The following is a 27,856-nucleotide window of genomic DNA, read 5'->3' as shown; positions in this document are numbered from 1 at the left end:
TTTTTTTTTTTTAACTACTAATAGGTATTTGAAGAAATGACATTTTTGATAACTTAGTGATCAAATTTGTATGATAAAAAAGAATTTGTGGCAACCTTTCTCTTAATTGTGTTCACACTGAATTTTATGCCTGGCTGAGAGCTTGCATGTTCTCCCTGTAAGCCTGCTTTCGTCATTTTGAGTTGAGTGCATAATGCATATGCATTACACTCTTGCTCATTTATCTTGACTCTATTAGTGAGCAAGTGGCAAAATACATAGACACTTAGAAATACTTGCTTAACTTCTTATGTTTAAGAAGTTATGTTCTAATTTTCAGAAAGATGCATAACAACTGAAGTGCCTGTACAGACTGATTAATTTTTTCTGCTCGATGAAGGGATTTTCCAAGCAATAGCTAGACTTGGAGATAATAGATAGTGATATTGGTGATCATGTCATTAGATTAAATAAGCAATGTATTAATAGTATGTGCAAAGGAAAAATACACCCGAATTCACAGTTATGAATGTTTGCACAAGTGTGGTTGGGATAAAGGGTGCTCAACGAGGTGTTAAATATCTGGTAAAGAAAAACTGCTTAATTTAACTATTAAAAGTTCAGTCACTCAGAAACGTTGTATTAGGACTCTGGAACAACTAAAACTTTCTCTGTCATCTTCACTTGCTATACAGAGCTGATATATGAACAGCATATAATACAAAATTAAGAAATCTGAAGAGTTCATATATAGGCAATGGTAGTAACTATAATAAGCTCTCTGAAAACAGTGTGGTGTGACATGGGAGAGTAATTTTAATCTGTTACTTCTCTTTTAAAAAAAAAAAAAATCTGTAAGAGAGACTGGGAATGGCTTTTCCCTGTTTTGGGGTATATTAATCTGTATAGATCTCAGATTGCATGACTGCTTGTTCATCTTGTCTCCAGAAAATTTCAGCCTGTCTTTGTTTTAACAGAGTATGGGATTGTAAATTCCTTCACCGCTTTTGCTACTTTACTTGCCCTTACTTGTTTACATAAAATGAATAAAAACTAAGAGGTTTCCCAGATTCCTGAGTAACAGCTGTAGTAGAATCTGAAGAGAAGTTAGTAACAGGATTAAGACCATGCAGCAAGTAATTTGAAGCATATTTGCTTGGAAGGCATTTATTATGCTTTATGTATTCCTTGCTTGAAATGTAAATTTTTGTGTTTTCTACAGGGTTATGAAGACTGGCTACGACATAAAGCAGACAATGAAGTAAATGGTGCTCCAGTTTATGTTGTTAGAAGTGGTGGTCTTGTGAAAACTAGATCTAAAAACATTCGGGTATGTGCCTGAAGACAAATTGAAAACTGTTTCTATTGCATAGCTAAAGGGGGGGGGGAGCTAAAGCTCTTAATTGTTCAGTCACTGATCGTTGTGACCTGTTTCATAACGATTCAGTAACAATGCTGAAATGAATTCTTCGCTTCTAAAGCTCTATCTGTATCTTCTCTTTTGTGTTCACTTCTTTAGGTGGGTGATATTGTCAGAGTAGCCAAAGATGAGACTTTCCCTGTTGATCTGGTGCTTCTGTCATCTGATCGAGTGGATGGTTCGTGTCATGTTACTACTGCAAGTCTGGATGGAGAGACCAATCTTAAGGTCTGGGTTACTGCTGTGAAATATGATTTAGCTGATTTGTGATCTCATTTTTATTTCAGCCTGTTGGATCCCCCTCCTCCTTCCCCTTCCCCCCTCGCCATATTTCTAAATCATTAAGTTAATGGACACTGTTTTACAGACACATGTGGCCGTCCCAGAAACAGCAGTGTTACAGTCAGTTGCCAACCTGGACAAACTTGTAGCTGTTATAGAATGTCAGCAGCCAGAAGCAGACCTATACAGGTACCACTTTATTACTAAACATTTAAAAATAAAATCAAAATGAAGTGTTTAATGCTAGGAATGATATGGATCTTGCTGGGGTTAAAATTGCTTCCAACATTTACTTAAATTTCCAGTTTCAATAATGAGCTTAAGTATTTATACATATGTATTTACTCAAAGTTGCTATTGACAAGCTAAATTTGAGTATTTCAGTAGTAATTCAGAAATGGTAGCATTGTAGCATTTTTACATTTTATATTTTAACATTGACACAAATGTACATTTCTCTTCTCACCAGTAAACTTGTTCTCAATTAAAAATAAATAAATAAATGACCAGCAAGTTTGAGCAGGGTGGTGAAAAAGAAGTGTATACGGTTCTCCAGGAGATTTCAGTCTTATGTAGTACTCTCACTTTTTTTTGGAATTAACTATAAGAAATTGTTGTAGGTTTACATTTGTTTCGTGGATATGTGTTAGTCAGGTTTACTTCTTTTGCTTATCATCTAGAAAAGGTTTGAGCACCATTCTCCAGAACAAAAACTTTGATAATTAACAGTGACATCTCACTACACTCAACTTCAGCTTTTAACATCAGCAAGCAATCCAATAGACCCTGTAAAACAGTGTTACATATAATAAAAGTTATATTCTTCTGCAGGTGACTGTATTATGATTAAGAAAATTTTAATATTATGCTACTTCTGAATTGTATAATGGAAAATGGTAGCTATGAAGTAACAGGTTTTAAAATCCAGCCTGTATCACAGCAATTCTTTTTAAGTAAGCTTTGGGATCTTTGAGGAATATTAGATTTTTAAAAAATAAAGTATTTGCTTAAACAGATGCTCAGATATTTGATCCTTAGCTCAGTTTGTAGAGAACATCAAGTTAATAAGGTCAAACTGCTACAGAAGTTTACAACTATGTGCTTATTCATAGTTGGGCTATAACTAATCATGCAAAATATGATAGTTACAGACTTCAGAAACACTGTTTCTAGTGGATAATATGGTAACTGGTAAATTTGAGGAATTATTTCTTACTGGCACATCAAGAAATTGCCTGATCTATTTTAACTAAATTAGAAATATACTTTTTTGTGATTTTTATTAATGAAACGTAGTAGGCTTTTTCAAATAACTGCTCTTTTTAAGGCTGAATGTTTCAGTTTTTAAATATTTCTTGTAAAATTTGCCAGTGTTGTCATGTTGTTTTTATTAATATTGCAAAAGATAAATTAAATAGGGTTATTTTATATTTGTGTACTGTTAATGACTTTTTGTAAATGTAATAGGTTGGGGGTTTGGTTTGGTTTTTACACTTTGGAGACTTTATGTAGATGTTTCTGACACATAACTTTCTTTCATAGATTTGTTGGAAGAATAACTATAAGTCAGCAAACTGAGGAAATTGTACGGTAAGTAAAATTTTTGCAAGGCTAATGTAGTGTTTAGAGCTAATGGAAGTGGTTGAACCCTGACCATCACAAAAGAGTTACTGTTGAATTAAAAAAAAAAAGGAGGGGGGGGATTTTTATTAGAAGTATCATTTGTGACTGCATAATTCAGCTGGAACCAAGTAAAAATTCAGGGAAGTTCATTTACTACCCAGTTTTTCAGATGCAATGGATAGTTCTGGAAAGCTTGGCTGTTTTCAGGTGGAATAATTGTTTTAGGTACTGGTAATGAGCTGGTAACTCTGTTGCTATTTGTTATTTAAAACATTTATTGAGCTTAAACATTTTCCGCTAGCAGATTATGCAGACCATAACAGAGCCCCTGTGATCTGTTTATCCAAGGCACTGAGCGGGTGTTTTTGCTGTTGAAGTTGGTAGAAGTTACTGGTTCGCTTTAACAAAACCTCTGCTACAAATTTGTAATTTTAGTATACATCTCAAACTACCATATACCTATGACTGTAATGGTAAATGCTCGCACCTGTGCTAGTCAATTCATAATTGTGTGCACAGTTGTATGCACACAATCATGCACTCTCAAACTCTTCCCTGTGCAGTTGTAGCAGGTAGAATAATCACTTAAAACACAGGGGAAGTTACAAAAACAAGCTGAAGATGTGAAGGCATTTACAGAGCTACATGTGGACTTCCTCCACAGAGGAAGTCACTTCCTCCAGAGATTGCCAGTCAATTTAAATTAACAAGAAGTGGACCGATTTTCAGGAATATTTAGCATGCAAATTATTGTTTTCTGCTGAAAATTACTGGTAATCAAATTTTTAAAAAACTTAGCTGCCTGTCTTTAAAATGTGAAGTGCTGTGTTTCGATGCCTGAGTGTATCACAGCAAAAGATTAATCCGTTAGGATTCTTTCACTCTTTTAATGTCCAAAATGTTATCTTTTACACATTCTATCTTTTTCAATAAAACTTCTACCTGAATCAATATTAAAGCAGTGTTATTTTTCATGTGATATATGTCTATAATATAAAGCCTTCAATCTGAAGAGCAAAAAAACTTCTGTAAGCTAATAAATTAAATCAGTGCGCCCCTTATGAGGCTGGCAAACATTCTGTCAATTTTAAGTGGGAATAAAATGAAGCTCAGAGTGAATAAATGATTTGCCTGTGGTTTTGCATGAAATCTGGGAATGTAGAAGCCAGACCGCTTGGCCCCAAGTCCTGTGCCCTAACCACACAGAAAAAAAGGGGGAGGGGAAAAAAAACTCCAAACACCCAGTTATTTTCTAAGGTTTATTTGCTTTATTTGCTACTTGGCTTAGAGCTCTTCAGATACCATTACTGCCAAGGTGACAGGTTCTGCTTTGGGATAATCTCTCAAATAATTTGGTTGACAACATACAACAGAGCCAATTTAAAGTGAGGGTGAAAAAAATAATCACAAGTTCTGACTACTGATGGAGCTGTATCTTCTGACAGCCAAAGATAAACTCGTGGGGTGGGGTGAGGTGGGGAGAAAGGGAGACAGGATTGAAGAAATCAAAGTGGAGCTAAAGAGGGTGGGGGTGGAGTTGCTGCGGTGGGAATTCATAGGGGACATAGGACCTCAGTGCATAGGTGACTGGACTTCATTAGTCCCACAGGATACAGACCAACCTGTTTTTAAATGCTCGTATGTCTGTTTCTTTTTAGACCTCTTGGGCCTGAAAGTCTCTTACTTCGTGGAGCAAGATTAAAAAACACTAAAGAAATATTTGGTTTGTAGATATCTAAATACGTAAAGAGCATTCTCTTCTTAAAACATGTTGATGAACTGTGGTTTAATTCTAGTTGCACAGAAGAAATCTTAATAATCCTGCTGAGGGTTACCTGAGGGGATATGACTATAGATGAAAGTGTGATATTATGCCAAAGAATCTCTGTGGATAAAAAGTTTCAGCTCCACTATGTGAAAATATTTGAAGTGATTTGATAAAAGAGTAACTTAACTTTAATGGATAAATGACTGATGTTAGTTATCCATTGTTCGAGACCTCCTGAGATTTACCATTCCGATTTCCATAAAAAGTACGTTTGGAGAGCAGTACAGTCATAACAATGAAGAGCATTTTAGTAGATGCTAAAATTACTTCAGTAGCACTGTTTTGCTTTTGCAGAATATTACTAACACTTACAAAATACTGCCTCACCATTGTATTGAAGTAAACAATATCACCTCTTGATTTTATCCTATGTCTTGTAAACAAAATTAAAAATTCTACAAGTTGTATATATGCAGAAAATAAAGTACAATTCTTTCTCCCCTTCCCCCCCCCCTTCTTCCCAGGTGTTGCAGTGTATACAGGTATGGAGACAAAGATGGCATTAAATTACAAGAGTAAATCTCAGAAACGGTCAGCAGTGGAAAAGTATGTTTATTTTTTAGTGTCCTTCTTATTTGTAGAATTGTAACTTGGTGTTTCCCCAGTAACTGTAGAGCATTTATAATCTCATTGGTGAGTTATAGGCAGGGGAAGAGAGAGTGATTGCCTTGTCTTCAGTAGGAAGCCATAATGGTAAATTTCTTAATTCCCTTTTTTTTTTTCTTTAATATTCCAACATTTCTTTGAGTAGTGTACAAAGATGAATACCCAAGGCGAAAAAGGACTAAAACAGGAAAAGTTTATTTGGTTTGGAGGGCTTGGTTTGTTTTTCTCTGAGACGCGAGGATCGTATAATGGAAGGTGGATGGCTGCCTTGAACCAGATGCTTGGTGATGCTTTTCACACCAGTCCCAGCCTTTGCTGTTTTCTGCATCCTTTGCTATATCATGAGCATGAGACAGCATCCTGCCCCTAAAGAGGATGGATTCAACTGAAGTCTTAATCACTTAAAATTTCTTTGTCTTTAGTCTTAGTATTTGCTATAATGTAAAATAGTTTGTTTCACAAATTCTTGAGGATATATAGTCTATGCAGATATGTTTTGTAATGCATCTTGCTTCTTACACAAGTTGCAGGTTCTGTTTTAAAAATCTTTGTTTGCTCTAGTTGCATCATAGATTTGTTACTATAATACAGATTTGTATGCTGGACTCAATTATTTTAAAAGGAAAAACAGTTCTAATACATTGCCTTTATTCGAGTTATAAAAACTCTGACTTTAACCTCATGAGGTTTTTCTTTTGCAATGATGAAGTTGATTATTTTTCTATAACCAGATACAAACAAATCTGTAGGATGCACAAGCAAGTCAAAGCAAGGGGTGAAAAGATGATCTGGCTGGCATTACAGAATATTGACAAGTTTGGAAGGTCATCCTGGTATAGGATGGCCTGGATTAAATAAGTGGATGGACAAAGAAGTGCTCTTATAACTGAGGAAAAAGGTGCAGCCTTGGATTTCTACACTGGTCTTCTGTAATGCCCTCGCAGCCTCACTTGATACTTGGGGAATGTCTGGAAGAAGTAGAAGTCAGTCCCCAAAATCTTGAACAAGATGTGGCACAAGTCAGCTGTTGGGGTATACTTCCACCTTAATCTAGTCTTCATATTTCTATATCTAGAGTGCATTTTAGTCAGATGGAGGATTTCTTTTCACTCATGTTGTTTATATTTATCATGTAGAAACCTTAAATCCACATGAAATGCAGGCTGCATGTAAAAAAAGTTGTCTCATAAGTTTTTGAGCAATTTGTGTTTTAAGTGTCTCAACAGATTAAGTAAAACAAACTGAACTGGCATTTTTTGCCTCCTTCTAGGTCTATGAATTCCTTCTTGATTATTTATCTAATAATCCTCCTCTTTGAAGCCATTCTGAGTACTATTTTAAAATACGCATGGCAAGCTGAAGAAAAATGGGATGAGCCTTGGTATAACGAAAAAACAGAGCATGAAAGAAACAGCAGTAAGGTAATGTAGTTCTACCCAGTTGCATATCTGAGGAATCTTCAACCACCAGATATTAAATGTTGTCTTTATAATGTCTCCATGCCTGGATATAGCTGAAACAACCATGTGATCCACTTGCAAATCTGTTTGCCATCAGCTCAGTGCTTTTAAAGAGTTTTAGTCCTGTGTCTTGACCCTGGTGTAAAAAAAAAAAAAAAAATCTTAACTCTGTTAATGCTTGGACTTTTTCTTCTTTTATGAAAAGCCCAGGGGTTTGAAAATTTGGGGGTTTTTTTGTCAGGGCATGTTTCTGAGGTTGTGTTCTGCTTATAGTTGTTGTTCGTTTGGTGTCTGTGTCATTCCTTAAATGAGAAGTGGAGGAGGACGGCTGTTCATGTGCACGTTCTGTTGCAATGATTTCATAGTTCAGGCATTTCGGACATTCTGTGATGTTGAGATTATTCAGACAATTTTTTAAGGCTGTAATTTTACTCAGGCTTCTTCCTGCCTCCTCTCTTTTTCTGTGAAACTTATTGTTGGTACATAGTGATTCAGGAAGGAAAACAGAAGTAATTGGAGAATTTCTTTGATTCAAAGACAGTTTTGGTTTTGGGGTGGGTTTTTTTTGTTTTCTTTATAACATACAGCTTTCACTTTTCATGTTTTGTTATTAAATTATTATTAATTCAGGTTATCAGTACAGTTATCAAACTTTTCAGTGTACTTAAAGATAATCTATCTAAAAGTGTCGCTGTTGAGTAGTACCAAATGAATTGCATAGTTTTCAGATTGTTTAGTGACTCTCTCTTCTAGTACCTGCACATATTTAAAACATTTTCAACTGTTTGAAGTGGTCAGTCAAGTAAATGCTTGCTGCCTTTTGATTTAAAGTAGTTGCTATCAAAGTTGGAATAACATGTTGAGCCCCTTCAGTTCAGAAAAGAAACAGCATAAGTATTTACTCCATCATTCCATCCTCTCACCTTTGTCTTCAAGAGCATACAGAACCTTTTAAGTTTCTGCAGTATCACTTTCCTTCTATTTTGTCCCTTCTGGTCTTTGTTTTTCTCTCTGCCTTGTTTACTGTATTCTTCCACAATCTGCTTTGCATTTCTCAATATGCTGCCTGTACTCGATATGCTTTCTCTGTTCATCCATCCTGTATCTTCCAGATTACTGCTTAATATACAGTTCTCGAAAAAGCTAGCTAACTTTGGTCATTGTCACTTCTTAGTATATCTTCTCGTACTTGAATTACTGCCATCAGTCTTCATCTGTCTTGTCTGCTTCAATTTTGAAGCTCTCTTAAGGCACAGAACTTCCTGAGTTTTTGTAAGACACCTTAATCAATGGTCCTGATTTTTATTAAGTATTTATAACAGCACTCCGTAATCAGGAGGAACAGGCATTATTTAGCTTAGCAATCCGTTGACTACTTTATATTCCACTTCCTCAAAATGTTTTCCTACACCAGTATCTGGTGGAGTTGAAAAGTATGTCCCAGTTTTTCTTGTGTCAGATGTCCTTGGTTCAGTATTTACATGTTGGTAGTTTTCCCAAAGTGCAACTTAAATACTGAGTTTGTTGGGCAAGTAAAAAAGAGGGACTTTCAAAGAGGCTGTAAGATTGCATTTCAGAGTTAAAATTGCCATACCTAATAAAGAGAAATTTCTATCATCGTATTACATAGCTGTTTACCTAAATGTTTATGTAAACGTCGTGGGCAGTGGTTTGAAGAGACGTAAAGGAAGTCTGTGCCACTGAAGTCTACACAGTCGCTTTCCGTCGAGTAGTGTGGGTCATTCGCTTCGCTGGGCAATGTCAATAGACAGGAACCCTCTTGTCCATGTGCTGTCCTAAACCATTTTTGATACCAACAGAGAATAATGCGGATTCGTCTGTGTGTGGAACATCAGTTGTTTGGTATTGCCTTCACCATTTATGTTTCCTTAGAAAAGCCTATGAATGACGCTGTTTGATGGAACATGTGAAATGCTTGTTCAGTCCCAGATCCTTCAAGAGAGTTTCTGGGTTACAGAATCACCACTACAGTTGATACTAATTGGCAGCCTTCCTGACAGACTCAGGAGAGAAGGCAAAAATTAATGGACTTGAGAACGGAAACAACCAGTCATAGCTTAAGGCAGTCTTTTTGCATCAGTCTGAAGACACATTACTGAAGCAGCCTGGAAATGCCTGCATTGTCACTGGTGTGTTGTATCTCTTGTGAACGCAGGGGACTGCAGTCTCTGTTAATTTGTCATTTTTCATACCTACTAAAATATACTTAAGTAACCATGTTTCACCTGATCACTGCAGTAATCTTTACGTTTTTTTTTTCTCTCATAGATTCTGAGATTTATTTCAGATTTTCTTGCTTTTCTGGTACTTTACAATTTTATCATACCTATTTCACTTTATGTGACTGTTGAGATGCAGAAATTTCTTGGATCTTTTTTTATTGGCTGGGATCTTGACCTCTATCACGAAGAAACAAACCAGAGAGCACAAGTAAATACTTCAGACCTCAATGAAGAGTTGGGACAGGTAGAAAAAAATACATTATCTCTTTTTTTTTTTTTAACTCCTATTTTACTTTTTTAATATTAGTCATTATTACAGACTTCTTATTGATTGTGCTTTGATAATTTGATTAATTTGAAAGTAAGATATAAACATTTTTTTTCATGGCAAAAATTAAAATTTTAAGTTCTCTTACATGACAAAAAAAAAAAAAGGCGTGTACTGGAGAGAGTGAGTTGAGATTTCTTTTCTTGGGGAAAGTATATATAATTCCAAACCTGTTTTTTTTGTTTGTTTGTTTTATTTTGCAATAGATAGAATATGTGTTTACAGACAAAACCGGTACATTAACTGAAAATGAGATGCAGTTTCGCGAGTGCTCCATTAATGGCATAAAGTACCAAGAGATCAATGGGAAACTAACTCCAGAGGGGCTGTCTGAAGATTCTCCAGATGGAAATAGGAATAGTTTGGTAAGATTTTTTTTCCCCCCCCCCCCCCCCGACATCCTAGATAGCAAACACTTTATTTCAAAGAAATAGTCTTTAGGTATTTGCATTAAAGAATAAAATTTTCTGAGTAGATTGAAGCTATTGACTGTTACTGAACAAATGATTTATATTAAATAGGTTGAGAGATGTGATTTTTTTAACATGGAGTACTTAGCAGATTTTTAAGTAAAAACATCTTGTTTTATAAAGTATATTCAAAACTGGGTTGATATCTAAATGTTATTTGTAACATTTTTGTTTCTTATAGGTGAAAGAGGAAGAGCTCTTCTTGAAAGCAGTTTGTCTTTGTCATACAGTGCAGATCAATGCAGATCAAACAGATGGTGCTGATGGTCCCTGGCAAGCCAATGGAATAGCATCCCCATTGGAATATTATGCTTCTTCACCAGATGAGAAAGCTTTAGTTGAAGCTGCAAGCCGGTGAGTTATAATGCCAAAATTATGGAATGTAGGAATTTCTACTAGAGCAGACAATTTGTTCTAAAAGCAATCTGAAAAACTGCACCAAAAGTTTGTAAAGCCCAGGGCCTGGCAGTGACAGCTTACTATGAAAAGATACAAAGAATTAAAAAATGTAAAAACCTAGACATATTATCAAGTGTTTAAAAATATTTATGGAAATCCTTGTAAAATTAAACTGGGCAAAATATGTTGCTATTTAAAATACTGTAGAAATTGGGCATTCTTCATTTTTTCTAGAAATATAGAGCAGTAATGGGCTATAAGGGTGCTGTTTTCTTTTACATTCAATAGCATTCAGATGAATAGATGCTATGTCTAAAGTGCCAATCAAATGTCTGGTTTGTTTTTTCTTTTAGTGTTGGAGTAGTCTTCACTGGAACTAGTGGGGACACTATGGAAGTAAAAAGTCTTGGAAAACCAGAAAGGTATTCACCTTTTATTTCTTGTTTCTTTTGAAGGAAAAAACAATAATGGAGATTATAATAATGTTCTCTATTTAATCCTCTCTGTTCAAAAAACAGAACAAAACAAAATAAAAGAGCCCTTGCCTTTTCCTGAAGTCCCCTGTTTTTAATGATTTTCCTCTGATATCTTCAAGACAGCTTATATCTCACTCCTTACCAAAAGGAAATGAAATGCAAGAATTTTGTGTGAGAGTTACTTTGTATAGGTGTGTATTATAACAGTTTACATCTCTGTCCATTCTTCAGAGGTTGAGACTCTGCTGAAGTTGGAAAATTGCATTGTTTATTCAAGCTTTAGTTTGTGCTTTCAGCTCTAGAAGTTCCCAGAATCAGCTGTGCTGGCAACTATCGCACATGAATAATCTAATCATTTATACTTGCCCAAAATGAGTAGAAACATTATCTATGTTAGAGATATTTATAAAATAAATAGAAATATTATCTCTGCAGCATGTCGTAGCATCTTTTCTCTACTTGATCTATGTCAGTTAATTGTCAGTTCTTCAAACTTAACTTCCTAAAATTAGTTTTCCAAACTAGTGTTTGGTAACTGCAAAAAAATAGTCCAGTTACCAGGGACTGTACAATCTTTTTTGGCTGTGTAGATTGTTTGAGCATTAGAAAATAAAACATAGTTTCCAAGTTATACTTGAAATAACGATAAAAGAATAAAAGAATAGTTAGGAGCTGATAGTAATCTCCAGAGGTAAAGCTAGTGTTCAGGAATCAAAGTTCCTATTGATAGAAGAACCTTTATCCTTATGGGACAGAGCTACATGTATTTGAAGTGTATATGAAGTGTTGAAAAGCAATTAATTGCAGAAACATAGATAACAGTGGCTGTTCCTCAACTGGTAGCCTTACTTTTAGAGTTCCTATACAAAAATGACACTTCAGGAAAAGCTTTGTGGGGTCAATGTATATTTATAAGTAATTCTCTCTGGAAATTAATTTCTAAAAATGTTTTTCCTCTCCCTTCCCTCTTTTATTAAAACAAAAAATAAAGGTATAAATTGCTTCATGTTTTGGAGTTTGATCCGAATCGCAGAAGAATGAGTGTCATTGTAGAGAGTCCTTCAGGTAAGAGATCAGAAGTTGCCCAAGCTGCAGTTGATAACTTCTTCAATAGTATGCATTCTTAATTTTCATTCTATTTTACTTGATAGGGGAAAAACTTTTATTCACAAAGGGAGCAGAATCTTCCATTCTTCCTCGTAGTAAGAGTGGAGAAATAGACAAAACGAGGATACATGTGGATGAATTTGCCTTGGTAAGTGTAGGCCTCTGTCCAGCTGATTGCAAGAAAGTTCTTCTGGTGCAAATTCTGAGACTTGAAGTGAACAAATAGCAGATGACACCTTCTTGCTAGATCAGAATCTAGTCTACTCTGAATATAGTCTTTTATTTCCTCACAGAAAGGACTAAGAACTTTGTGCGTAGCCTACAGAAGATTCACACCTGAGGAGTACCAAGAAATTGGCAAACGCCTTCATGAGGCCAGGACTGCCTTACAGCAACGGGAAGAAAAATTAGCAGATGTATTCAACTTCATAGAAAGGGATCTGGAATTGCTTGGGGCTACAGGAGTAGAAGACAAGTATGCAATGGAATTTCTGCCAACTACACTCAAAAACATAGCAAGTTTAGGATTTATTACTGCCTTACGATATGTGCCATGAAAAACTGTCCAGCCATCCCCAAAAGTTCTATGCTATTTGTTTAGTATTTTTACAACCCGTTTTGGATCGAGGAGCCTTCAAACACATGTTGTACCAATTGATTTTGGCATAATAACAATGACATGCTGTGTGCTTCATGGGAAGAGATGTCCTTCATCGTAATGTACATGAAACAGTCAGAATAATTTCAGTGAATATTAAGGGTAATAGCTAATTCCTTGGGAGAACTTTGATACATAGCTACTTGACAAATCATTCTGCTTGCATAACGTGTATCCTGTAAGTTGGAGAGTGTATTGTACACCGGAATGCTAAATTTTCCATACATCACAATAGATAGTAATTGCTATGGTCTGCTTTAAAGCTTCTCCAATGCAGCAATGTTGCCTAATTTAAACCGAGATATTCTTATTACAAGTTTTGAATCGCTTTGAAAAGTGTTCTTTTGGTTATTTAAGATTTTCTTGTTTCCAGGCTGCAGGAGAAAGTTCAAGAAACTATAGAAGCACTCAGATTGGCTGGTATCAAAGTGTGGGTACTCACTGGAGATAAGCATGAAACCGCTGTTAGTGTCAGTTTGTCATGTGGACACTTTCATAGAACCATGAACATCCTTGAACTTGTGCAGCACAAATCAGACAGTACATGCGCAGAGCAACTGAGGCAGCTAGCCAAGAGGTAAAATACCAGCTGTCATTATCCGAGTGATTGTCTGAATTTGGTTTTCTTTTAATTTCAAATTTTATGACAGTCACTTTGATTTATGTGCCAAACAGATGAATTTACTTTGATTTTAATAGACTTGAAGAAGCAATCTGTCTAACAGGCTTACTTCTCTGCTTATTATGAGCAACTGCATAATTTGTAGTAAAACTGAAATTTTTCCCTCCCACCAATACAAAAACCTTCTTGTCCCTGAATAGAATAAAGGAAGACCATGTTATCCAGCATGGACTGGTTGTGGATGGGACCAGCCTCTCTCTCGCACTCAGGGAACATGAAAAACTGTTCATGGAAGTTTGTAAAAACTGTTCTGCCGTGTTGTGCTGTCGCATGGCACCCCTTCAGAAAGCAAAGGTAAGTGAGGATATAGTCAGGATTGTCCTGTAAGTATTTTCAGCTTGATTTCTAAAGGAGACAAGGATCTCTGCAAATGCTTTGTCCATTTGCCTGGCCTTTTTTTGACTTTTGAATCACTGTTAAATTCAGTTGAACTGAAGAAATTTGCTCCTTACACTAAGAATGCTAACTTGCTACATGCTTTTATAAAAATTTGTAAATAGGTAGTGTCAAAATACTGCCACCGCCATCTATTACTCTTGCAATTTCCTTTTCATGAAGTAACCTTTTGGTAAAATAAAGTACTGCAAGAATGAGTTAGATTTTTGCCACTTTTGCTTTCTGGAGTGGAAGAAAGGAGAAGTGAATTTGATTGAGATGATGAGATTAATTATCATAACATGATTGCACTGTTTCAAGTCACTGTCTAATGTATGACAACCTCTGTATCCACATTCAGGTTGTTTTCCATAAATATCCTCTTTCTAGTTTTAAATGCTGTCTTTTTGTTATACATATCTTTAAATGTAGAGGCAACAGCAAGTAATCTGACATAAGCATTTACATAGATTTGTATTTTCAGCAGGGAGAAGGGAAGGAAGCATCATTTTAGCCTATGTATCAGTGGAATAAATATGTAGCTTTGTTTAGTTATTTGCTTAGCTGCAGCACGTTCCACATCATCTGTGCCCTTCAGATCCTGTCCAGTAGCATTTTCTGTCCGCTTGTGAAAGTCTAGTTCTGATGCCTGGCTCCTGCAGATGTACAGATGTGTAGGTTCCTGTCTGGCCGGAGCTGGAAATGTCTTCAGAACTGCTATTTTTCATGCTTTGCTTTAGCCTCTGAGTGAACTCTTTGGCTTGTTGTTAACATAAGTATTTACAACGATAGACTAGTAGGCCCTAGGAGAGACTCTTGTGTAACTTATTGCAAAGCAGGTCTCAAACAGATGAAAATGGTTGAGGGTCTTTCTCCCTTCCTACTTCCAAGAGTTGGCCCAATTTTTAATGCAGCTTTTAAAATCACTTCATTATAAAACTGTTCAGGTGTGTACTGAAATTAATTTTTTACCAAGTTTTATAAAACATGAAAAATAAGTTGTTTGTGACTACTCAGAGAAAAGTAGCTTTCCTGATGAGCATCCACTTCATATATATGCTTCAGCTGAAATTTGTGCTATCTCCTGTGTCTCTTTGAAGTGTAGTTATTTGCCTAAGTTGTGTCTGTGTTCTTAATTTGTCTTTAAATCCTATCAGTAATGTGTTTTGTACTGCCAAATTTGGCAGATAGCAGCTAGTAATGCTTTCTTTAATTCTTATCCTGCCCAACAGATAATTTCCATTATTTCCTGTATTTTGTCATGATTTACAGTAAAACCAAATTTTGATGGCAGTGACTTTTTAATTTTTAAAGCTGAAGTGTATAAATTACTGAGAGAAATACCATACGACGTGGGAGGGTAGAGTGGGGAAGGAAGTGTGTGGCAATTTGTTCTAGCCTTGTGTTTGATCTTCTGCTATTGACGCACTTTTTATGGGGTTTGTTCCATGGTTAACCTGGAACTCAGCTTAATGTTTCCCTCTCCTCTGCCCTTCCCTCTCCTCTGCCTTCTTTCTTTTTTAAAATATTAATGCATGTTAATATATGGCCAGCAGTCTCACTAGCTATGTATCTATTTTTCATATGTTTCATGGCTCTGATGCCTTTTTAAACATTTTTCATGTCAATCATTCAGAGCTGCTGCTATAACTGCTGCTAGTAAAATTTGCCAGAGGATTTGTCTTGACCTTTTGGCATAGATGTTTCTCTGTCTGAATCTCCACAGTCTTCAGTCGCTCATGAGGACTGATCTGGGTGACGTACTGCAGTTTTGCTACCTTTTTAAGACTGCTTGCTAAGATCTAATGTTAAATGTACTTGAAATAATTACTCCTTGGGAATGGAGAACCTTTAAACTTGAATATCAATACCTGCAATTAGGAAATGTATTCCCACAGTAAGGTGGATTTCTCCAAACTGTGGCCTGTATTTATTTGCTGTTGTATTCCTCGTGTATATTCTGTGAGGTGAGTTACCACTCCTGAATCAAGGCACGGACGCTGCCAGCTAGCACTCAACTATTTGAATATAGTTGTTTGTGTCTACTTAGTGCATGCAGCTGTTGCTCTGTTTATATTTCCCCTGTGTGCTTTCTGGCATATCAGAGAAACATGCAGTATCTTTTCAGTAATAAATTTTTCACATTTTTCAGAAAGCCTTTTGAATCTGCATTCAGCCCTTTCGCCTCTGTAGCCCATTTTTGATTGGATTCATGAAGCTTATACCTTTAGTTAGAGCTGTCCGTCATTAGCTTTCCTGATAAAGAATTATTAACTTTTCTTAACCAAATACCTAATTTAATGAATTCCTCTCTATTTAGAATATTGCTGGCACTTACATTAAGGGACTGTTTCCTTTCTGGGAGCAGTAGGGTTGCACTGCTCTTTTGGGGGGGTTTCTAGAGCCTGAAAACTTTTTTTTCATATTTCTGTCATCTCTTCTGATACTTTCCAGTACCTCATTGGGAATACCCTTTGGTGATAATGAAGTTGCTTTAAAAAGAAGAGAAGCTATTTTCCATAACACTACATATTGGTCTTTATTAGTTAGCTTTTTTCCTTAGTCCCACATGTTCTGGGAAATGTTCATGTAATAAACTTTTTTCCAGCAGTGTATGTATTTACTTGTACTGCTGAATAAGAGTTTCTTCTATGAACTTGATTATGTGTAATACTGAAAATAGGATGCAAGCAGTCTGATGAATTAAATCTTGGATTAAATCTTGGATTACTCCCTAATTAAATTTTCAGTTCCAACCTTTATTTGACTGTTCTGTATGATAAACCAACAAATTAAGAGTTGTGAAAGAAGAGGTAAATATGTGGGAGTTTTTTATTTATGCCAAATAAGCAGGCTTAATATTTAAATAAGACTTGTGCTCCCAAGCAAACAGTTTTTCTAAAGGAGCTATGAATTTGCATATGGGAAATACCGAAGATGTTTATTACCTAAGAGTGCCCATTCATAAAATGTAGTAATTACATTTACTGGCAGGTAAGTAACTGAGATGCTCAGGAATTAGTGGCATGGTCTGTAGGTAGTATATCTGTCTAATTCTAAAAACTTCTGCCTTTTTTTCCAGGTAGTGCGACTGTTAAAAACCTCTCCAGAGAAACCTATAACATTAGCGATTGGTGATGGTGCTAATGATGTGAGCATGATACAAGAAGCACATGTTGGCATAGGTAACTTTTGTCAGAAGAAGAAAAGACAAATAAGATGCAATTTTTAATAGAGAGTTAGATTGTGAATAGTCTTAATCCACACATGTATTTATAAACAGATAAACTTCTAACGTTTTTGTTCCTCTGAATGACAGGGCATTGACCTGAGTCACCTGTGGTAGCATAACTCTAGTGAAATTTAAAATGCCAGGCTGCTTGCTTTCAGAAATTTTATGATTATTACATAGCCGACCAGTATTCAGAGGCTCTACTTATTGCTGTCTCAAGAGCAGAAAAGGTTTTCTTTAACCAGAATCTCAGAAGTGCTCAGCATGAGAAATTGGGAGTGGATAACTCTAACTTCAGTCATTGTCAGGTCCTCAACACCTATGTAAACTTGACCCTTAAGCCTTTCTTTGCCCTGTACTTCCACTGTTTGCACCACCTGTGTGTCATTGTTGAAATGCTGTTTGTGTCGAGTTTGTTGTTAAGGAAAAGGTTTTCATTACATTTTTTGAGAGACTGTTGTTGAATCTGAGCTAAGCTTGGTAGATTTCTCTGTTTATATTGTTTTCCATTAGCGGGCCTAAACCTTCTTTATATTTCACAAATATAGTTTTGGTATTTCCTCTACATACTTTTTGGGGATGATATTTGCAATAATGGTTAGTGTTGGAGGATCTTTCATAAGGTGTTAGTACTTAAGGTTTTTCAGTCTGTCACCATTTATATGATTAAAAAGATGTATGTAATGGCTAGTTGTGGTCCTGATTGTGAAGACTATGGATGTAGCCTGGTTACAAACCAATAGCAGATGCTGCTTTATCAGACAGTTTGTCAACTAACTGAAACTTATTAAGAATACAATTATCTAAGTTCCTATTGTAATTTGTAGCATATTAGGTATTACGTGTACTTTGGCCAGAAATAGTAAATCTTTGCCATGGAGGCTGCTGGGGGACCCTTAGACTACTCTTTTCAAAAGTGGCCAGCTCTTCTGAATGTCTGGTTTTCAGGAATCCCAAGCCACATATCTTCTGTAAAAGGGCATTTTGTGTTCTCTGCGTATGCTTACACTAATCTTAATAGATTTTAGAAATGGATTTGATTTGTGTTCAGTTGTGACAGATAAAATGCGTTGTCTGCCCGGATATGCAATTAAATAAATTGCTACTGTAAGCATTTATCCCGTTCTGCTGCTGAATATAGATCGTATGTTTTTCCCATAAAGTGCCGTGAGGAAAAACCTCTCTAAAATAGAACGTATTAAGTAAATGGAAGGATGGATAATGGTTTGTGTGTCTTTATTGAGAAGTTTGGAATTTATCTTGGCTTCATATGCATATTATTTTTATGTCTTCTAATAAATCTTTTCCTAAGCGTAGCTTACAGAAATACACTAGGGGGAGCAGGGGGGAGGATCAGCATTAAAGAAACAGTTTTCCTCAGTCGTAGGTGTCAGAAATAATGCCTTATTTGGGGATTGAAAGTTGCTGAAGACTTCATAATGTCGAAGTTCATGAAAACCAAGATGTAGCTTTCAAATATATGTTTATTAAACTTTCATTTTGCTGGTGTTTAATCTGTTTTTCTTGTTCCCCAAATATTTCAGGAATCATGGGTAAGGAAGGAAGACAAGCTGTAAGAAACAGTGACTATGCAATAGCACGGTTTAAATTCCTCTCCAAGTTGCTTTTTGTTCATGGCCACTTTTACTATATTAGAATAGCAACCCTTGTACAGTACTTTTTTTATAAGGTAAGTCTTTTGAGTGAAGTTAATTAAAAAAAAAAAAAAAAAGTGTAACTTCTTCCCAGCAAGAAATTTATTTCTGATTTAACATTTTCCTTGGAAACAGATTAAATACCTCTGTTCTAACACACATTCTGGTGTTGATATTTCTACAACTGAATGCAGTAGCTTAACTATGAAATTGCTTAGTAATTCCACCTAAAAATAGGTTTTAAATACCACGGTGGAGTTCACCTAGGCTGATAAGCATTGTTTGCTGTCTGAAGACAGCGTTACTAGCTTGAAATTTAGTGTGTTCTTTAGCAAGGTGTTGAAATATAGCTGCCAGCCTTTTCTTCTGTTAGTTGACTTTAAAATCAACTATACCCACTAATCTTTCTTAAAAGGGAGAAGGAACACAGAAAATAATTGAGGCAAGGGCCTACAGAAAGCACGTGGGGAGAGAGCATGCTCTTTACCCCTAGGCACACTTTAAGACACTTAAGAGCCTCAGTCTTAAGAGATCCTGAGGTGAAACACTGCAAGGGAAGCAAGCACCAGCGACTGAGTTTTCTCAGGGTGCCACAGGACAGCAGGAGGCTAAGGGCATGGAACAGCTGCGTGAGCTTGTTGATAACTTCTTTTTCTTACTGGGTTATCAGATGTGATACGAAAACAAAATTCACTATCCGCTTGAAATTAGTCTTGGATTTTAGCATTGACCACCAAGCCCATTTTTGTCTTCTGTTGTTTGTTTTCATTTAAATATAATAACATGGCTTTGGGTTTTGGGTTCCTTTTGTCTTTTCCCTCACCCAAGCAGGGCACAGACTTTCTAGGATAAAATACGGAAACTCTTCAAATAAAACTGTTGAACTCACAAAGCAACTGAATGGGAAATAGAAGGATTTTTCCTCGTTTAGGACTTTCTGCATGTGTTTTTTTATTCATATAATGAGATGTGTTCATCAAGCACATATGTGATTAAGCTGGAATTTTTTTAGATCCCTTGTCCCAAAGGAGAAACAAAATATGCTCTTCAGCAAAGCATATTGCTTCACCTTGCCAAGTAAAGTGGTGAAATGCCTTATACTCTCTCCCTGTGTATTTTTGCCCACTTATTAGAGTTAGTAATTTCTTTCAGGGTTGTAAAGCACATACTAGAGGACTAATTATTTCCTTCACTTCTTGTTTTGCAGAATGTGTGCTTTATTACACCACAATTTTTATATCAGTTCTTCTGTTTGTTTTCACAACAAGTAAGTATTGGATGCCTTACATCTTGGTAAATGTATATGGGATCACTAGAAAAATAGGAAGAAAACAATGAATTATTGCTCTTCCCCTTTTCAAAAGCAAATGTACTGACAGATTTTCCACAGCTGTTCTATTATTGCTAATGAGTGAGTCAATTATTGTTAGCGAATTTGTACAGATAACGTAAAACTGCACTTTTAGAATTACTGTGAACTCTCTGTAGGAACTTTTTGTTCAGTTTGGCAGCTAAGTAGTCTGCTTTTCAAAACTGTGTATTGATCAGTAAATATGTGCCTTGAAGCTGCTTCAGAAGTACAAAACCATCTAGGTTTTAAAATGACCCTTAAATATTTCTGTTCCAAAAGGGAATATTTACTTGGCAGGCCTCTCTTTTCCTCCAGAGAAACTATGAATCAGTAGTGCAGTTTACTGGATACTTTGGCCTATATTTTTCAAGATTTCTTGACTAACCACTGGGCTTCTGTTTCCCATGCTTAAAGTAAATAGAATCATAATTAGTATATAGTTATATTGAGTTTGATGCATATAACTCTTATTCAGCTGCTTTCCTGAGGAGCAGAAGAAAGTCCTTTGCTCCGCTGTACACTTAAATTTGGTGCTGTTGATTCTACAAATCTTGCATATATCATAATGCAACTTCTTTATTACTGTTTTACTCATTTTGAGTTTTTTTAAGAGGCCTACAAGATTTAAGTTCTTCTGCTTGCTTTCCTTTTGCTATTGGCAAATTTCTGCATGGAAAAGGGCGACTGTGTAGGAGCCAGGTAGATGTTACATTTAATAAATATCTAGCTTCATTTTCAAAATTTGATGGCTTGTGTAATTGACAACAGAAAATATAAAATGTTACTAGGTAGATTATGTAAGTATAACTCTTTTTCTGCTTAGTAAACTCACATAATTAGATGTTTGTTGCTACTCTCAGTGAACTAAATAAAGATTTTAATAAATGTTAAGAAAGTTATTTACAACACTCAATCTTTGTTTCCATTTTCAGACACTCTATGACAGTGTATACCTGACTTTGTACAATATTTGTTTCACTTCCTTGCCTGTCCTTATCTACAGTCTTTTTGAACAGCATGTGCATCCGCATGTATTACAGAGTAAACCTGTGCTCTATCGGTATGTATATCCTATCTATATTGCCCCAGTAGCACATCATTTAGAAGAATAGTGGCATCTGCAGAAGTCTGAACTTGCTAATATGCATTCCTACAGTATTTATATTTGTAATTTATACAGTTTTTATTAACTGTCTCAAGGGAGGAAGAACTGCAGTTACATAGTTTTCATCCCAAAAGCTAATTCAAATTAGGAATTTAAGAGAAGCATATTTTTAAGTCAGTTAAGACCAGAAAAGAATTGAGCACTCAGCTTATGTGATCTGTAACATCCTCACCCATTACGTGTAGGAGGTAGAAATCACTCAGACATGAAAAATGAAAAACTTGGACACTGTGGTTAGGTGAATCACAGCAAAAATGCTTTACGAAACAGAGAAGTGATTTTCTGTAGAATTAGATGTCCTCCCAGTGGCAGCATATTGCACTGCGTACTGTTTATTGGAGAAAGAAGTATATATCTTTGTGAAAAAGAAATGTCTTTTAGATGCCCTTTATTTTGTCATCCCCCTCCACCCCCACAAAGGTCTTTTAAGCAGAACGGGGTGAAAATGTTAGGAGATCTGGCCTTTTCTTCATCTTGTAATTCTACCTCTAGGGAGAAGAGTTCTTGTTTGTGCTAGTCTGACCTTGACCCATTCAGCACAGTTACATAAAGCAGAGGCAAATAATGACAGTAAACTCTTGAGTTCCTTTTTTGCCCATGTTTAACACAATTTTTTTGGAATGTTAGCATTCACTAAATGCATCTCAGTGCAGTGGAAGGTTGCATTTACGCAAGCAGTAGCATTCGTACGAAGTCAGTAGCTGATGGGTTATATAAAAACAATCTGAAATCCAAAATCTGTTTTATTTCTGCAGAGACATCAGTAAAAATGCCCATCTGGGGTTTAAACCATTTCTTTACTGGACCATCTTGGGCTTCTTCCATGCATTTGTTTTCTTTTATGGCTCGTATCTTCTAATGGGGGAAGACACTTCTCTGCTGGGAAATGGCCAGGTAAAATATTGTAAAAATTATACCACTACTGTATTTTGTGGTGAGTTTTTTTATTTAATGAATTTTGCAAAATCCTGTTGTTAGATTACGCAGAATTATTCATAAAGTATTTTACCAAATTTTTAGATTTTATGAACTACATAAAAATCAAAGAGGCTTTGCCATTATTCATTTATGCTCTCAGCATTAACAATTTTTAAAGTGAGGAAACTGAATGGGGAAGAATGTGATAAATTTATGTTTGAGTGTTACTCTGGCAAAACTTGTGATGTAGAACTTTCACATTCCAGTTAGCACGATTCTTCTAATTTTATTTCTAAAAACGTAAGTCACAGATAGTGATGCAACATTACATCTCTGCTTTCCTGCTCTATTCAATATTTTTTTTCTTTTGGTTATAAGGAAGACTTGCTGTTGTAAGAAAGCACGTATCCATGAAGACCACTTCTTTCTAGATAAAAAATGTTATGGTTGTCTTAAATTTTTAGTTTGTTTTGTTTACTTTGTTGCCAAAATCAGATCTCATTACTATTCAGATGAGCATTTGTATTCATTCATTCAAAACTCGTTTTGAGTTGGACTTAAAACTTGATTGCAATGTCAAATACTGGCTTCTCTTGAGCATTCCTTATAAAATTTGACACCTTAAGATCTGAACCTGAAGTGTTAAATCTTCTGATGAAAATGCATTATTTAATTGCTAAGAATTTTTGAAAATTAGCTGATGTAGGCTGCTTTTAAATTGTGTTTTTTAATTATTATTATTATTATTATTAAAGTATTTGATAATCTCGTTAAATAAGTCATTGTTTTGTTTGACCCTTTCTGTTTTAGAGAGGTGAAAGTTAAGGGGAAAAGTAACTTACAGAAAACAAAACTCAGATGAAACCATTACAAGTCCCCTTCCTCATTTCCCCAGTTCTGAGTTCCTTTACCCGGTTTAGAACAATTAGATTCTGGTTTTCTCTCCTAAAGCTGTTTTAGCTAGTGATCCAAAATATGTTTCCTTATCTCAATATGACATTCTTGCTACTGAAGTGAAGTACATGCTCATTCTCATGTAGCCTTTGGTAGGGTTGCAAGTTATGGTACTTCACCCCAAAATAACATCATTATGTCTTCATACTGGTTTTCTGGTGTGAGAGGATGGGCCTGAGCTCAGGAGGTCTAGTAAGAAAAAGGTTTCTGTATGCTGATGAACAGACGATGGCCAGAATTGCCAAGTGGCTAAAGTCTGAGAGCACATGAATTGGTGTTTAGTGTCCTTGCAGAGAAAGGAGCGGTAGGTGGGGGATGATGCAGCTAGCTGAAGTACCTATTCCATCATGAGATGTTTGATAAAAACATTAAGATGGTTCTGCCTCAGCCTAAAATGTCTTTTATAATCAAGGTATGAATTTCCTCTGCTGCCATTTTTACAGGCTACGTGACTTTCTGGTTGAAATAATTGTGAATTGGTAATGGACTTTCAGTCATTTTTTAATGAAGTAACTTTACACTATGGATCAGTGCGTTTCTGAGCAGTTGTCAACTAAGTCAAAGCACTTCACTTCAGAATTGCTTAGTAAACATCTACAAGGCAGAAAGAGACTTTTTACTTTGTGTTTAGTAACAAATGTTTAATTTGTTTAGATTGTATTGTATAAATCGAGACCAGAGTCTGTGTTAATGTAAATTCTATGGAGAAGGTTTTTGTATGATTTCTCACATAAATTAACTTCAAGTTTCCTTAAAAATACTTAGAGAATGAGCATCCTAGATTAGAGCTTTCAGATGTCCTTTGGCTGCTCATGTTTTCTGTAATGTGACATTAAAAAAAAAAAAAAAAAACTTAGAGTTTACTTGGAGACATCCTCTGCCTTCTCTGTGTTCGCTAAGAGATGGTTGTGGGAACTGGTAGAGCTGTGTGTTGCCGTAAAACATCCATGGTGGATAAAGTAGGTTGCAATTTTAATGTGTGCCTAAAAAAGCAAAAGTTAAAGGCAAGAGAAACGTCCCATGTGTGCTGGTAGTGCTCTCTTGTAACAGTCTGCAAGATGTGAACGTGTGATACAGCATCGTGTCAGTGCAAGGCAACAAGCCAGTAGTAGCCTCATTTTTCATTCTGCGTTATCAGTTTGGAGCAAAGTACAATAGAGCAGATTGTACATAATTGTTAATATTTGTGGTTTATTAAGCGTACATCAACACATTGTGCAACAATTTGATCTTTTAGTTCTTTTTTTCCCCCCTCTTTCATGCTGTGCATGTCGTCAGATATTGAAACCTAACAGGCAAATGGTAAGAGTCTAGAAGAGGAGGAGATACAAAATATTGTATCTGTTGCTTCACAGGATTAAAGGATGCAGCATCCACAATGTAAATGTGTTCAAAAATAAAATGGTGGCAAGAACCTGTTCATAGTTTGCATTCGAACTCTGTGACCATTTAGAGCAGTGTTAGCAAAGACACTTTCTTTCACAGGTTGCGTGAAAGCAGTAGCCTCATTTTACTTCAGGATTAGTACTGCCGTGCTGCTTGTTAAACATTTCCTGTTTACTTCTCAAACCTATAGTAGTCTTCTGAAGACTTGTTAAAACAAAGATCTGCTACCTTGTAAATTGTCAGTAAATCCAAACTCACGGCTACTTTAATTTTTCGCCATGTATAAAGATGAGAAAAGTAGTTGTGAGAACTATTATTAGGTTATTGGGGGGTTGCTTTGGGTTTTTTGGTTTTTTTTGTTGGTTTTTTTGTTTGTTTGTTTTGGTCCGAGCTCTGTAGCAAGGACTACAACTGCGTTAATCCCAGTTTCACGCCTCCACGCCGTACTAACCGCTCCAATCCAGGCTGAGTTTGATTGCCTGTCTGCAGGTGGCACCTCTCTCCTTGCTTGCCTGGCTTGTTAATGATCAATATTAAAACGAGGGCTTGTCCAGTGTTTAGTATGTCAGTGGCAAAGACAGCTGCCGAAAAGCAGCGTTCATTCAGCGTGAGCACCCAGGCCGCTCGCCGCAGCGGAGCGGTTGGGCCCGTGCAGCACGGCAGCGTGTGTACCAGTAGCCCGTGGGCACGTGGAGTACAAACCCGGCATCCCCGCGTGGTTGTCAGAGCTGAGATTTTGTTGTTGTAGGACTTGTACAGAGTTTTGATGGTTCAACTTAGGTGGACAAGAGACTACAAAAGTGACAGAACGATAATGTTTTAGGATTGAAGCTTAACTTTTTTTTTTTTTAATGTTTGTTTGTTAGCCTTGAAACAAAGTGTCTTTTCCATGGTGTTTTCTTTGAAAAATACAATGGCACCATTATTTTTGAATTGTAGAACTGTGCGAACCTTCAAATGATGCTGCATGTTGAAAATGATCTGGAAATGTTTAAACTCAAATTGAGAAGTGTTTTGCATTTATGTTGAAGTGAATACTTTTCACCCAATATTTGCTTTTGGTTGGATGTTTACACTTAACTGGTGGATTTGGTATCTTCATTTTCCTATCATTTCATGTTATTGTTTTGGGCTTCTTCATCTTTCATGTAGCCTTTTTGGTGATCTGTTTTGAACCAAGAAGGAATATGACTTGTGGGCTGTTAATTTTGCTTTTATGTTATAAGCTGTATTTGTTTTTATAGTAGTTTGTGTTGTATCCTTCTTCCTTATTAACTGTGATTAGTGAAGTCACAAGCTTCTGTCCATAGCCGTGTTTCAGTAGTATAGCTGACCTGAGAAAAATTTTAACTTATGAATGTTCTTAACTGATCTTTTTCCATGGCTTTTGCCTTGCCTTTTATTTAGATGTTTGGAAACTGGACATTTGGTACTTTGGTCTTCACCGTCATGGTTATAACTGTTACAATGAAGGTATGATATTACAGTATTTATTCCCTGTGCTTGGATTTATAGGCAAATACATAATACAATATTAATTTTAATTTGAATCTAAAGTTATACAGAAGTAGTCAGTTCTTTAGGAATCCAGATAAAGACATTTATGGTTTGTGATAGTTAAATTTTTGCTTCATAGTTTGTGTTGCAACAATATTTAGTGTTTGAGCTGAAATTTTGCAAGTACATTCAAATTACTTCAGACCAGTATTTGTCATTTTTTGTGAAGTGGGGAGAAAGCAAGTTCACTAAAATTGTTTTTTTTGTTGTAGATGGCACTAGAAACTCACTTCTGGACATGGATAAACCATTTTGTTACTTGGGGATCCATTGTGTTTTATTTCATATTCTCCTTGTTTTATGGGGGAATTATCTGGTGAGTGCTTCCTTCTCTCCTTTCTATAGCACACATGATGGATGAAGTTATGAAAGAACATTGCATTAAAGTAGTGTATTCTCCCGTATTACTTTGAATTTTGTCACAGATGTTGGAAAACAAATTTCTAAACCTAGAGCGGCATTTGTCTTTGGTGATTCTTTTTGAAGTCAGAGCCATGCTGTTAAGCTATCATGTGTCCAGGGACAGGAATTATTTGTATCCAGCAGCCTGTGACTATAAAGACATTTTTTTTTTTAAAAAAAGTGGATAGGGTTCCCAAAGGTTCTGTGTAATAGGCAAGTATTTGCAATGGAAATGAGGACACTGAGGTTAGAATCAGTGAAGTGATATACTTGCTGCTTGTGTTTTGAGGTTTGGAGGGATAGGACACTGACTGATTTCCTGCAAGAGAGTTTAAAACAGACTGTTTTCCTCCTAAGTTCTGTACTCATGTTTCCCAGTGTGTCTTTGCTGATCAGTTCCAACAGGTTGCTAGACTTACTCTTGGACACCATACAGTTGTCGCCCTGCATCCTAAGTGATTTGCTGGTTGACATAAGTTAGGATAAGTTTTAGCCAGTCAGTCCTGTACTTTTGTTTCTAAAAGTTTTGTTTAGTAATTGCCACCTCTTTTACCTTTTCAGGCCATTTTTACATACCCAGGACATGTACTTTGTATTTGTTCAACTGTTGTCAAGTGGTTCTGCTTGGTTTGCCATAATCATCATAGTAGTTGCTTGTTTGTTTCTTGATGTGGTGAAGAAAGTGCTGTACAGACATCTACAACCAACAAGTACTGAAAAAGCTCAGGTAATGTTATGTTTTTGTATCCAACTTGATTAGTATTTAAAAGAATACATTTATTAAAATCTGTCTTGTTAACCAGTTAATTTTTCCTGTGATATTTTGGCATTTAATCAACCTCTTAAATTGCTGTGATGTTTAATGCATAAGAGAGTGTTCTCATTTGGAAAGGTGAATGTTAATTTAAAATTACCAAAATTAGGACACCATTTTACAAGAAAATAACACTATTAACAAGTAATCGATTTATTAATAACAGTAGAATTACTTACAGAGGAATCATTCAATCTTTTGCATCTCAGCTTACAACTGTGTAAAAGGTTAATATTGCACATTGCTTTAAACCTGGTAAACTTGCTCTTATTTCTGTCTAGCTAGAAAGTCTCTCTTCAACTGTAATTGACATTGAATAGTTCTTAAAATGTAATGAAAGCAATAATTTAAAAAATTACTTTAGTAGGGCTTGGTTTAATTAGTATTTCTTAAATCTTGATCATACCATATGCCATGTATTTGGTTGTTGATTATGTAATTAAAGATAATTACCTGTACAGTGTTTCCATAAATTCATGGATGAGG

At 35.8% G+C, this 27,856-nt stretch overlaps 1 protein-coding gene across 1 annotated transcript in view; it reads left to right on the top strand.

Annotated features, from left to right (window-relative positions):
• The window catches only part of ATP11B (ATPase phospholipid transporting 11B (putative)), a 136,756-nt gene extending 109,287 nt beyond the window's left edge, over positions 1-27,469 (top strand). Inside the window, exons 7-30 of the mRNA XM_026061916.1 lie at positions 1,202-1,309; positions 1,499-1,627; positions 1,767-1,870; positions 3,224-3,271; positions 4,963-5,027; positions 5,597-5,678; positions 7,009-7,159; positions 9,488-9,685; positions 9,976-10,134; positions 10,421-10,593; positions 10,992-11,060; positions 12,106-12,179; positions 12,266-12,369; positions 12,515-12,696; positions 13,253-13,456; positions 13,702-13,855; positions 17,019-17,121; positions 18,713-18,858; positions 20,031-20,090; positions 21,107-21,234; positions 22,095-22,233; positions 26,005-26,070; positions 26,367-26,470; positions 27,118-27,469. Of these exons, the coding sequence (XP_025917701.1) occupies positions 1,202-1,309; positions 1,499-1,627; positions 1,767-1,870; positions 3,224-3,271; positions 4,963-5,027; positions 5,597-5,678; positions 7,009-7,159; positions 9,488-9,685; positions 9,976-10,134; positions 10,421-10,593; positions 10,992-11,060; positions 12,106-12,179; positions 12,266-12,369; positions 12,515-12,696; positions 13,253-13,456; positions 13,702-13,855; positions 17,019-17,121; positions 18,713-18,858; positions 20,031-20,090; positions 21,107-21,234; positions 22,095-22,233; positions 26,005-26,070; positions 26,367-26,470; positions 27,118-27,316 (2,949 nt within the window). The 3' untranslated portion in view covers positions 27,317-27,469. The remainder of the gene's footprint in view (positions 1-1,201; positions 1,310-1,498; positions 1,628-1,766; positions 1,871-3,223; positions 3,272-4,962; positions 5,028-5,596; positions 5,679-7,008; positions 7,160-9,487; positions 9,686-9,975; positions 10,135-10,420; positions 10,594-10,991; positions 11,061-12,105; positions 12,180-12,265; positions 12,370-12,514; positions 12,697-13,252; positions 13,457-13,701; positions 13,856-17,018; positions 17,122-18,712; positions 18,859-20,030; positions 20,091-21,106; positions 21,235-22,094; positions 22,234-26,004; positions 26,071-26,366; positions 26,471-27,117) is intronic.
• The last annotated feature ends 387 nt before the right edge of the window (positions 27,470-27,856 follow it).

Source organism: Apteryx rowi, unplaced genomic scaffold (assembly GCF_003343035.1).
Source record: "Apteryx rowi isolate R43461 unplaced genomic scaffold, aptRow1 scaffold_10, whole genome shotgun sequence".
NCBI lineage: Eukaryota > Metazoa > Chordata > Aves > Apterygiformes > Apterygidae > Apteryx > Apteryx rowi.
Note: the sequence above shows the minus strand (reverse complement) of the source record. Positions and strands in the feature narration are given on the sequence as shown.